This window comes from Aptenodytes patagonicus, chromosome 12 (assembly GCF_965638725.1).
Source record: "Aptenodytes patagonicus chromosome 12, bAptPat1.pri.cur, whole genome shotgun sequence".
NCBI lineage: Eukaryota > Metazoa > Chordata > Aves > Sphenisciformes > Spheniscidae > Aptenodytes > Aptenodytes patagonicus.
In genome coordinates this window covers 23,332,375-23,343,438 of record NC_134960.1, presented here as the reverse complement: position 1 = coordinate 23,343,438, position 11,064 = coordinate 23,332,375, and the positions used below count along the sequence as shown (strand labels likewise).

The following is an 11,064-nucleotide window of genomic DNA, read 5'->3' as shown; positions in this document are numbered from 1 at the left end:
ATACACCGTGATGGGGATTCACACGGCATGGTGGGGGTCCACGGCGTGGGGGGGGTGACATGGGGGGGGGTCACATTGCATTGGAAGTCACATAACTTTGGGGAGGTTGCATGGCATGGGGAGGCGTCACAGTGTGGTGGGGGTCAGATGGGGGGTCACATAGCATTGAGGTCACATGGTGTGGAGGGGGGTCACACAGCAGGGGGGTTTCACATGGCATAGCGGGGTCACATGGTGGGGGGCTCACATGGTGTGGGGGGGGATCACATAGCGTGGCAGGGGGTGTCACAGCGGCGGGGGGTCAGACAGTGGGGCAGAGGTCGGACAGTGGCAGGGATCACACGCTGGGGGGGGCCTATCTGGCCAGCCATCCCCTGGCTCTGCCATGCCTGCCCTCTCCCAGCTTCGGGGCTGCCACGGATCCCCCCACCCCAGTCCCCCTCGCCTGTGTGGAGGCCTGGGGACTTGGGGGTGGCCTTGGTGGGCTGCCCTGCACCCCTGCTCTGCCCTGCACCCCATCCTCCCGTCCCCAAAACGCCGTTACAGTGCTCCCCAGGGCCACCCTCCTGGGGGACCGACACTGCCCATGGAGCCAGATCCTGGCATCCGCCTCTCCCTTGGCCTTCGCCTCCCAGCCGTGCTCCCTGTGCCTGCCAGGCTGTTTGCTCTGTGATACCAGCATGTGCCCAAGGTGGGTGCCGTGGCGTGGGGGGGTGCCCTTGGCCGGGGTGGGGACCACAGGGAGACCCCCAGCAGCAGGACCCACGGATGAGGAGAGCCGGGGAGGCCCTGGGGGGCCCCAAACCTTCCCGGGCGTCCGCCTCCCCCTCCTGTGGGGGCTGCCCCAGCACGGCCCCCGGCACGGGATGGTGCATGGCTGGCAGCAGGTGCAGGCAGGGAGGCTGTGGGTGGCTGCAGGAGGTGGGCAGGGGGCGGCTGCAGAGGCTGTGGGAGGCAGAGAAAGGGAGAGTCAAGGGAGGCTGTGGCAGGCAGAGGGGAACAGGCAGCAGAAGGCAGCGAGGCAGAGGCAGGGAGAGAGGCAGCAGGAGGCAGCGGGAGGCAGGGAGGCAGGCAGCGGGAGGCAGGCAGGAACGGCAGCCTGCAACCACCCCCCCCTTGCCCGCTGCCAGCCCTCTGTGCCAACAACCTCCCTGGCAGCCGACGTGAGCCGGTGCCTCTCTCTCCCCAGGTGCCAGGTCAGCCAGCAAACACTGCCCGCGCATGCCCGGCCTCGGGGAACTGGCAGGGGGGAAAATCCCATCCCCACAGAGGCACCTACCGGGGAGCCACCGCGCAGGGCTCCCCAGGGACGCAGCCCCTCGGCCGGGCCACCACTGACCCGCCTCGTTCTGCTGCCAAAGTCTTTCGGGCTGCTGATGGCCGGAGGAGGCGGAAGGAAAAACATCCAGCAAACAATTGCAAAAGTCAAGTCTGAGCAAGAAGGAGGGCGTGAGCAGGGGGGTTGCCAAATCCGGCGGTATTCCTTGGAGACGTCGACAACAATTGCAGGAATATTTAATCACGCCTTGCTGAACCCAAACCGGCAGCAGGGCTGGGGGCTTGGGACCTCGAGGAACCAGCAAGGGGCCGCGGCTGACCCGAATGTGAGCTGGGACAAGACTCTCTGCTCACCCAGCGCTGGCGTCAGCAGAGTTTTCTGGGCCGTCACCTGGGCTGAAGACGAGGCCAAACACAACAAGCGGTTGCCAGCGCGGTGAAGGGGACAGAGAAGCTCTGGCAACCCCCAAAGACAACGGCCATGGGCTGGGAGGGAGGAGACAGGGACAGCAACCGACTAGGAGGAGATTGCGAGATGAAGCTGTGACTGAACTGGTCGGGCTCTCCATCGGGGCACAAAGGTGGCCTCATGGACAAAAAGGGTCTCTGCCACCATCTCAGGCTGCCACCACCACCCCTCTCCCATCGCCAGTACAGGGTGGGACGCGGCTGGAAGTCTGTCCCCCGTCAGGGTGCCACCCCATCACCAAGGACACAGGAGGAGGTTTTAGCTCTGAACCGTGAGGTCCTGACGCTCTTCTTGCGGGGTGCACTTGCTCCTCCCAAAACCTCCCAGGCCACCTTTGGCACTAGTCCCACCAGCCGGCAGACGCCCTGCGGCAGCGTGCCGCGTGCCACGGAGCACACCGTGATCCCCCCTCTTCTTCCCCTGCCCGAGACCGGTCAATAACCTTTCCCGTCTGCTTTCCCTGAGCCGTCTCCTCCCCTCCGCGGCTTTAGCGCAGCCCTAAAGGGATCATCAGCTCCCCCGGGCTCCCCACCGAGCGGCCCAGGCCCACAGCGCCGGGTGCCCCAGGCTGGGGACAGGGGGGTGGTACCGGTGCGGCGGTGGCTGATGAGCCCCCCCCCACCCCCCATCCCCCGGAGCGAGGGGTCCCCCCCGGCCCCCGGCGGGCTGCCCCCGGCGGGCTGCCCCCGGCGGGACCCCCCCAGCGGCGGCCGGGGAAGCCCTTCCCGGGGGCGGGGCGGCCGGGCAACCCCGCCCCGCCCCGCCCCGCCCCGCCGCCTTCTACCCGCCGCGGGGCCGCGCCGCCGGAGAGCGGCTGCCGGTGCGGGCCCGAGCGGAGCGGAGCGGAGCGGAGCTTCGGCAGCGGCTGGGACGCGTGTGCCCGCGGGTCATGGACGGGCGGGCGGTGCTGATCCACGCGCTGCTGGCGGCGGGTACGGACACGCGTGGGGAGGGTCTCGGGCACGGGCAACGCGTCCCCAGCGCCGGACACGCGTGGGGGGTCCCGGACACGTGTGGGGGGGGTGGTTCTGGGCAACGCGGCCACGGCCCCGGTCTCGCGTGGAGGGTCCCGGTCCCGGGCACCGGCAACGCGGCCCCGGTCCCGGGTGCGGCGTCCCGGGCACGGGCAACGCGACCCTGGGCACGGGCAACGCGACCCTGGGCACGGGCAGGGGTGGGGGCAGACGGGAAAATCGGCCCCGTCCCGGTCACGCGTGGGGCGTCCCGGTCACGGGCAGCGCGGCCCCGGTCACGCGTGGGGGGTCCCGGGCAGGGTCAGCCCGCCTGGCCTGACCGTGCCCCCTCCCCGCAGTGTGCTCGGCGGCGGCGGGCGGGCTGGACCGGGACGAGCTGCACAACGAGGTGCTGCACAAGGGCGGCGGCGGGGCGCCGGTCCCGGCCACGGCCCCGCTGCTCGGCGGCAGCCCGGAGAAGGAGGGCGGCGGAGCGGCCTCGGGGGACGACCTCAGCGAGCTGCCGAGAGGTACGGGCGGGCGGAGCCGCCGCCGGGCGCGTGGGGCGGCTGGGGGTCCCGGGCGGGGGGTCCCGGGGGGGGGGTCGGGGCGGTTGGTCCGGGAGCGGGTCTCGGGACGGGGGGCGCGGGGCCGGTGCGGTCCGGCGGGGCGGGCTGGGGGCAGCTGGCCCCGGGGCGGCGCGGAGGGGCCGGGCAGGGCTCGGCTCAGCCCGGCGGGTTCCCCGGCAGCAGCTCCGGCTCCGCTTCAGAGGGAGCTGCGGGGGAGCCCCCGGGTACCGAGCGCCCGTGGCAGTAGCCCTGAGTGGGGCCAGCCCGTGGGGCACTAGCACGGAGCAACTGGGCTTTGGCAGCTCCTCGCCTTGTGCCAGGGGCTGCCTGTGTCCCTGAAGTCTCTGGCACGGGGGTCCCAAGGGTTCCTGGGCCCCCAACTCCTTGGCCAGATGGAAGGCAGAGCCCTTCTGGGTGGCACGGCAGCCCCTGCCCGCAGGTGCGCAGCTCCGGCTGGTGGGCCCGTGCTGCCTTCCAGATGGTAGCCACGGTGGCCACCGGCGAGGGGATCGCTGTGACTCACCCACCGCCTACACACGGCTGCTCCTCATACCTAGGCAGGGTTAGTCAGCCAGCAGTCCCCGCTACGGGGGCGTTGGGGACACTGTCGCTCTGTTAGGCTCGCTGGGCATTCATGCTTGGCTCCTCTCCCCCAGGCTCGGGACCAGAGTGTCCCGGGGACTCTCGTGGGGGTGGGATGGGGGGCCCATTGCAAGCTGAGGAGGGTGAGCTGTACCTGTGCCTTGCACATGTGACGTGCTGAGATCAGTAACCTGGCACCAGGAGGAGCGTGCTCTGCCCCATACAGTTCATCCTCCCTTTTTTCCGTGTTTTTCTTTGCTTTCTGGCTGTGCCATCAGCCTGTGACAAAAAAAACCTGCAAAACCGGGCTGACCCCCTCACATCCAACAGGACGCAGCCCCTGGGAAACGCTGTTACCCCTCCTGCTGGGAGGGAGATGCTCCAGCCTGCTCCTCTGTGCATCCCCCTTAGGAGGGGACCCTGTCCTAGAGCAAGCGATCTGGCAGGCGTTGGCTGACCCTCGTCTGCGGGACAGGCCGAGGGCATGGGGGATATTTGCTTACTGAGGCTACAGCCTCTCAGAGCACCTTCTCGATGCCTTGAGCTGAGCTATGGTCAGAAAAACCTGCCTTTTGTGTTGAAGGCGACTTCCTCTGTGCCACAGCCCCCAGGGTGTCTGAGTAGGGGGAGAGCAGCAGCACCCCCCTGCCCACCTGGGCTGGACCAGTTTTCCTACCAGCAAGATCTTCCAAATCTTCTCAGGCTGTCCTAAGGGACAGAGCCCTGGGGAGGAGGGGTGGTGACAGTGGAGGTGGCTTGGGGGGGTCAGCAGGCATTGTGTCTCTGCTGGCTGCGGCCAGGAGATAACCCGCAGGGGAGGGGAGAGCCTGTGCTGCCAGCCTGGGGCAGAGCCCCGGGCCTCACCCGGATCCTGGGGTTTCTCCAAGCCGCAGAGTTTCCTGGAGTATCAGTTTTCTCCAGGCGTAGTGTGAAGGATGTCGAAATAGCAAAATAACTTTGCTAGGTGCGCAACCGGTGTGCCGCAGCACGAGAGGTGCTTGCCGGGGAGGAGACAGGCTCGGTTACGTCAGGAAGTGGCTGAGAAGGAATTAGGCAGGTTACAACTCGCCAGGTTAGGCTCGGCTGCCCTCTCCTCCATGAGCAGCGTGGGGCTTAGTTCATATTTCCCTGGGCTCACCGGAGGTAAGTGCCGTGGTTCAGGGGGAGCTGAAAAGCCCCTATTGGAGCAGTGAGCGCTTTCTAGCATCTTGGCACCTTGCGAGATCAAGCTGGGGGCTGATTCTTTGGGCATCTGCACATCTTAAAACTATTCCAGTAACACTGCTGGTTTCGGTCTGTGTCCAGGCGAGGAGCTCAGTGCTCTGGTTCCCACCATCCCAGCAGGGAGCTGGCCTTGCACCAAAAGCCACCGGTCTCTGCACTGCAATTAAAACATACTTTTGTAATTCATGGGAATGCTGCCCTTGCCATCTCTTTCGCTCTGCAAAACCAAAAATTAAGCCAGGCTTGCTTTCTTAATCCTGCTCCGGGTGTGCAAGGCATCCCTGTACCCACAGGAAGGAGAGTCCATCAAAGCCATGAATAGGGTCTTACAAAAGACCATGCTCATCAGGGAAATAAAAGCCAGATAAAGGGGCAATTAGCAATTTTCTGTGTTCAGTGGAAACTGGTGCATATAATAGCAACATTTGAGATGCATAAAGCTCTGTTTCCCCCGCCCCGAGTCCTTTCTTTCCTTGAGAATTGTTCTTATGAATCGGAAAGGCCATGATATTTGTGAGAAGCTGAAAGAAAAAAAAAAAATGGAAAAAAACCCTCTGCTTGGGGGCAGATCACTGCACAAAAGGCTGTGGGAGGACCAGGGCTGAGCTGGCTGCAGCAGCCCAGGGTTTGCTGCTCTGCCTTCTCTTCGGCTGACGCACGGAGGTGATCTGACCACTGTTTTCTCCTTCCGAAATTGTTTTCCAGTTGCTTTCCTGTCAAAGCCTCAAGGCCTGGTTACTCCCAAGAAAAAAGGGAACGGGAATAAAAGAAGAAAAGGCAAAGGCCTGGGGAAGAAGAGAGACCCGTGCCTGCGGAAGTACAAGGATTTCTGTATTCACGGCGAATGCAAATACATCCGAGAGCTAGGAGCTCCCTCCTGCATGTGAGTTGCTGGCGTGTGCCTGTGCCGGGGGAGCCTTAGTCATGGTTCCTTCAATTCTCTGGGTCGGGCAGAGGAAGAGCAGAGGAGATATTTTTAGTGTATGTTCCCTGTCCGTGTGGGGACGGCTCTGACTTGGCCTCTTCCTTGTGCTTCTTGAGCAATGTCCATCCCCCACCAAAATCCGTCGTGGACTTAGACCCAGCATCCCCTGCTGGCACGGCAAGCTCCAGCTGAGCTACCGTGCGGAGACCCGCGGTGGTGGGGTTCAGAGGACGGTGGGCAGGGGCTGGGGTCTCGCAGCCAAGGTCTTCTGCAGGTCTGGTTTGCGAGACCCCATGCTGACTCTGTAACCCTGCGTCCCCCTGTCCCTTGCTGCTGCCAGCCTTGGCTGAGAGCTCAGGGCTTTGGTGGCTGTCGGGATGTACTGGTGCAGGCAGGAGGAGCATCTCTGCTGTGGCACCAGCGAGGTGGATTGGAGGTAGCACCTTTGGGGACAGTCTGCCAAAGCCATGCCCAAGCTGTCCCTTGGCCCTGATGAAGGACAGGGCTGTGTACCCACCCTCTCTGGCCCCCCTGGGATGCAGGTAGAGAGTAGGGACTAGATGAGGCAAGCGGAGGAGAAAGCGTTTGCCTGCTGCCGGGGCACCTGGATCCAGCGCTGCTACTGTGGGAAATACCCAGGGGTGCACATTTGTTCCCCGCTGACGTGGGCAGGGGTTGAGCTGGCAGATATATAAGAGGCTTTGTTCTTTGCTATCAATCCTCTGAGCCACCCAGCTCTGGAGCCTGGGGAAGATAATAGCTCCCTGGCTTATGGTGCCCACAAGATCTCGTGCCCTGCAATCTGCAGGGATCAGGCTCCACATAGCTCCTTGAACTGCTTAGTTTCTCTCTGCCTGGAAGCTGTCATGAAGTTGGGTCCTTGCACAGGGGACTCGGGACTGCCAGCAAGAGAACTCTGCTGGCTCAGCTTGGGCTGGTGCAGCATCCCCTGCCTGGGACTGGGACAGCCAGGCGTCCCCTGCCCAGCCTCCTGCCCTTCCCAGATCTCTGGGGCCGGGGGAGGACCTGGGACACAGGCAAGCAGGAGGGGTCTGGGGGCCAGCTGGGGCTCTCCAGCCTGGTGGCCCATCCCTGGGTGACGTCTCCCCAGAGCCATCATGGTTTTTAGGAACAGCAGCCAACTGCCCCAGTCCTCTCCGATAATGAGGCCTCGTGTTGGCTGGTGTCACTCGGTTGTGGCTGCTCTTGGTGGCTGGCTGCCTGTGTCGCAGGGTCTCCTGGATCATCGCTTCCTTGGGCTGGTCCCCGGGGCGCGGGGTGGGGTGAGGATGCTGCCAGGCTGGGTCCTGCTCCTCTGCCTTGTGTCTGGCCTTGCTGCCATGGCTGGGAGGTGACGCTGGCGCATGGGCAGGAGGGCTGGGCTGAGACCCCATCTTGGAGGTAAGCTTGAGGGTCAGTGGCACTGGATATAGAGATATATATATATCCGGCCGCATCAGTGCGCTTTGACTCACGGGGAGGGTTGGCAGCCTCGCAGCTCTGCTGGGGAGCATTATATTTCTGTTATGTGAGTAACCTCCTGAGTCTGCAGGGAGGTGGCACCTCTCTGGCTGGCAGGGTGTGCAGGGACATCCTGCTCCGAGGGAAGCACTGAGCTCCAGTCCAGCTGCCTCTCTGCTCCCTTGCATGGGACTTCCCACTTCCAGAGGTGGTCTGGGCAGCCTGGCTCTGCCTGGGGACGATTGGGAAGAGCACAGACCCTGGTGCCTTCTACTGGGAGGAGCTCAACCTTTCTAGGAGTCTTCACTTGGTGCTTGGGGCAGGAGAAACTTAATTTACCAGTACCAGGGAGGTGATGGTGACACCAGACCTCCCAGCTCAGGGAAGGGGGACCAAGGGGAACGGGCAGGGTGCTGGCTAAGGCTGAGCAAAGAGGCAGCTCCTTTCCACGGGGGTGTGAGGCACCCAAGGACCTTCTATGCTTGGTTGCCACCAACCTTTAAGACTTTTCTTCTTGCCCAGATGCCAGCCAGGATATCATGGAGAGAGATGCCACGGCCTCTCGCTGCCTGTGGAGCACCCCCCCAGCGCATACGACCACACCACGGCACTGGCCGTTGTTGCTGTTGTCCTGTCCTCCCTGTGTCTCCTCATCATCGCAGCCCTGCTGATGCTCAGGTGAGTGGGATAGATATGAGTCATTGGATCCATGTCCCCGGGAAGACCACGTGCAGGCGAGCGTGGCCGGGACTTCTCCATGCTCTGAGCATCTCTTTGCTTGGCCTCACAGGTGTCACAAGAGGGGTGTCTACGATGTAGAAAACGAAGAGAAAATCAAGCTGGGCATCACTGTGAATCACTGAGGATGCTGGGTGCTGGCAAGGTGAGCCCCTGGCCGGGCATGGGACAGCAGTGGGGCTGGTGGGCATCTAGGGGCTCTCCTTGTTCACACTGGCTGGGACTGTTGTGTGGATCCTGTGCCAGAGCCAGGCAGGAGCTGAAGACAGTCTGAGCCTGGAGAAGTAGCTCACTGGATTTGGCCTGAGAGCCTGGGCTGCCCCGTGGGGCTCAGGCCCACTTGCCTCCCCTTCCTGCTCAAGCCCCTGTCCCCTGACACCCCCAGCCACCACCACCTCCTCCTTTCTAACCTTAAGCCCCTGCTTTGCCCTGTCGCTGCATGCTTTGGGGACATTTGGCAGTGGGGAAGCTGCTTCTGGTTTTTTTGGTGGTTTTTTTTCCCACTTGTTCTGCTCCCTCTCTGACCCTCTGAGTCACTTCCCCTCCTTAGATATTGCCTCTATTTATATATTAAAAAAAAAAACAACCCTTCCTTTTCACTCCCACTCTGCTTATTACTTGCACCAACGTAATGCCTTGCAGCTGGGTACGGGGGGATCCTGCTGCCAGCCCCATGCGATGTTACTCTGGCTGGGCGGTGGGGCGTGCTCTGCCCCAGGGGTGGCCCTGTGGCTGTGGCCAGGTGCTGGAAAGCTTGCAGACTTCCTCTGGTCTGGTCCAAACCCTGATGTTAGATGTGCCCATATGTATCACAGCTACTTCTCTTTTTTAAAAAAAAGAAAAATCTTTGTTTTTTGTGAGGATGAAGTAATGCCTTCAAAGAATTTCTGTAATGTTGGTAATAGTGTTGGGGGTGGGATTTTTAGCTCTTTATAGGAGTTGAATTTTGGGGAAGGAGATGCAGCGCAAGGATTTCATCACTGTCCCCTCTGCCCTGGGGATTACTGGGGTGGATATGTCCGGGGGAAAAGTGCTGTGGTCCCTGGAAGGGAAGCATGGTGGACATGGGGTGGGATGCTTAGCCACCGCTTCCCCAGCATCCTGGCTCCCATCCTCCCGGGTCCAGCCCCTCGAAGCAGCGAGTGGCTGCTGCGGCTTTGGTGGCCATGAGGGATCTCCTGCCAGGCTGGGTGGGATGGGCACCTTGGCCCTGCCATGCAGGAACTGCTCCGCGGGCAGAGCAGCCCAGGGCCATGTTGTGAGCTCTCCTGCCGCTGTCTTGCAGGGGTCGGCACTAACGCACTTCTACCTCCTGGAAGAGGCGAGAGCTGCAGAGCCAGCGCCGTCCCTGGGAGCCTGCAGTGCGGCGGGAGCTCGCCGGAGCAGCAGGACAGCACCTGCTTTGGGGCTGGTCGGGCAGCAGCATCACTGCAGGGAGCTTTGTGGCCATCTCCGGGACGGAGTGGGCTCGGGAGAGGCGCTTGCCGGCCGGGCGGCTGTGCGGAGACAGGAGGGACCGGCCAGCTGGCGGCAGAGGGGCTCTCGAGCAGCTCTCCGTCCACTGCGGTGCATGCCAAGGAACAAACTGTGAAAGGCGAGGAGACCGGGCTTGGGGCTTTCTTAGGCGCAGGAGGGGTGGGAGGGTAACAGCTATTTAACAAGATATTTTTCATTTTAAATTATATATTTATTTTAGATAAACTGTACATAGTATTTATATTTATTGTAGGTCTGGCCCTGTATCCTTCGTGTAGGTCAAGATGACAGGGTCAGACCTCCCTTATTTTTTAAGTGCAATGTAATATTCTAATAAATAACACTTTGTTACAAATACTTGGGTTGTTAATTTAATGACGGAGGTGGGAAGGAGTTAGACCTCTGAAGACTGCACATAGCAACATGCCCTTGCTAGTGGGGTATTGCAAACAGCGGCAGAGATCCTGAGTGCGCGGCGGAGGTTGCTGGATTGGCTTGTGCCATCCTTGGGGTGCAGCAGAGCAGCGTGGTGCAAGGGGCTGGTGGCAGGATCTGTCCTGCAGGAGCCTGCAGCCAAGCCAGCCCCATCTGTGTTTCTTTGGAGATTTGCATCTTTGCCAGCTGATGCCCTGGGAGGGATGTGATGTTTGGGTGTCTGCTCGTCAAGCAAAGCTGCCTCTGGTATGAGTGAAGCCACTCTGGCCACTGATTGATCTGAATAGGATTGATTCCTGGTTTTAAGACAGCATTTGGCCAAAAAAAAAAAAATCAAGAGGTGGACTCACTTCCCTTGCGGGGGATCCCAGCAGTTCCTGGGGTGGCTGCAGGCTCCTGGGGCTGGGGTCATTCCAGCGAGCATCATTTCAGATGGTGGTTCAGGACTGATTCCTGACTTTGCAGTAAAAATAACCCCAAACCACTTTTTCCTCTTCCCTGGTCTTCCCCAGGGGGAGCTGAGATCAGGGTGAGATGCTGGCTCTAGGAGAGAGCCTTGAAGCAGAGAGAAAGGGCTTTCCTCCAGCCCCTTTCCCTTCGGCAGATGTCAAACTTCAGTTTTCAAAGGGGAGTGCTAAGCTATTTGCTTTCTACTCCTGCTCCTACAATGTGCACTAAAGCTGGGCAGTGAGTAATCTGGAGAGCTTTTTGGCCTAATTTACCTAGAATTTAGCTCTGGTAAAGTATGAAATAAGCTTTATGCTTACTGGGGGAGGGGTTGCTTAGGAAGTGAGTGCATAGGTTGATCCCTCTTGTGCAGCCGGTAAGTTTGTGGTAGCAAAACCTGGGGCATGGGAAGATGGAATGCAGCAATACTTTGGCTTTCCAGTGCTTCCCGAGATAGAAGGGCTAAAGTACGTGGCTACGGCAGATGGGAAGTGGGTGGGTGACAAC

At 61.2% G+C, this 11,064-nt stretch overlaps 1 protein-coding gene across 1 annotated transcript; it reads left to right on the top strand.

The window, feature by feature from the left end:
- Positions 1–2,588: 2,588 nt before the first annotated feature.
- On the top strand, positions 2,589–10,032 carry HBEGF (heparin binding EGF like growth factor). Its single transcript, XM_076350217.1, has 6 exons — positions 2,589–2,679; positions 3,060–3,230; positions 5,781–5,958; positions 7,984–8,139; positions 8,252–8,344; positions 9,485–10,032. The coding sequence occupies exons 1-5, from the start codon at positions 2,637–2,639 to the stop codon at positions 8,322–8,324; spliced, it is 621 nt and encodes a 206-aa protein (XP_076206332.1). The 5' UTR covers positions 2,589–2,636; the 3' UTR covers positions 8,325–8,344; positions 9,485–10,032.
- Positions 10,033–11,064: the final 1,032 nt, after the last annotated feature.

Bases quoted from the DNA above. Each gene is read 5' to 3' on its own strand.
- HBEGF (XM_076350217.1), top strand. From the start codon at position 2,637: ATGGACGGGCGGGCGGTGCTGATCCACGCGCTGCTGGCGGCGG. The intron at 2,680-3,059 runs GTACGGACACGC...CCCTCCCCGCAG, and splicing joins CCACGCGCTGCTGGCGGCGG to TGTGCTCGGCGGCGGCGGGC. The intron at 8,140-8,251 runs GTGAGTGGGATA...TTGGCCTCACAG, and splicing joins GCAGCCCTGCTGATGCTCAG to GTGTCACAAGAGGGGTGTCT.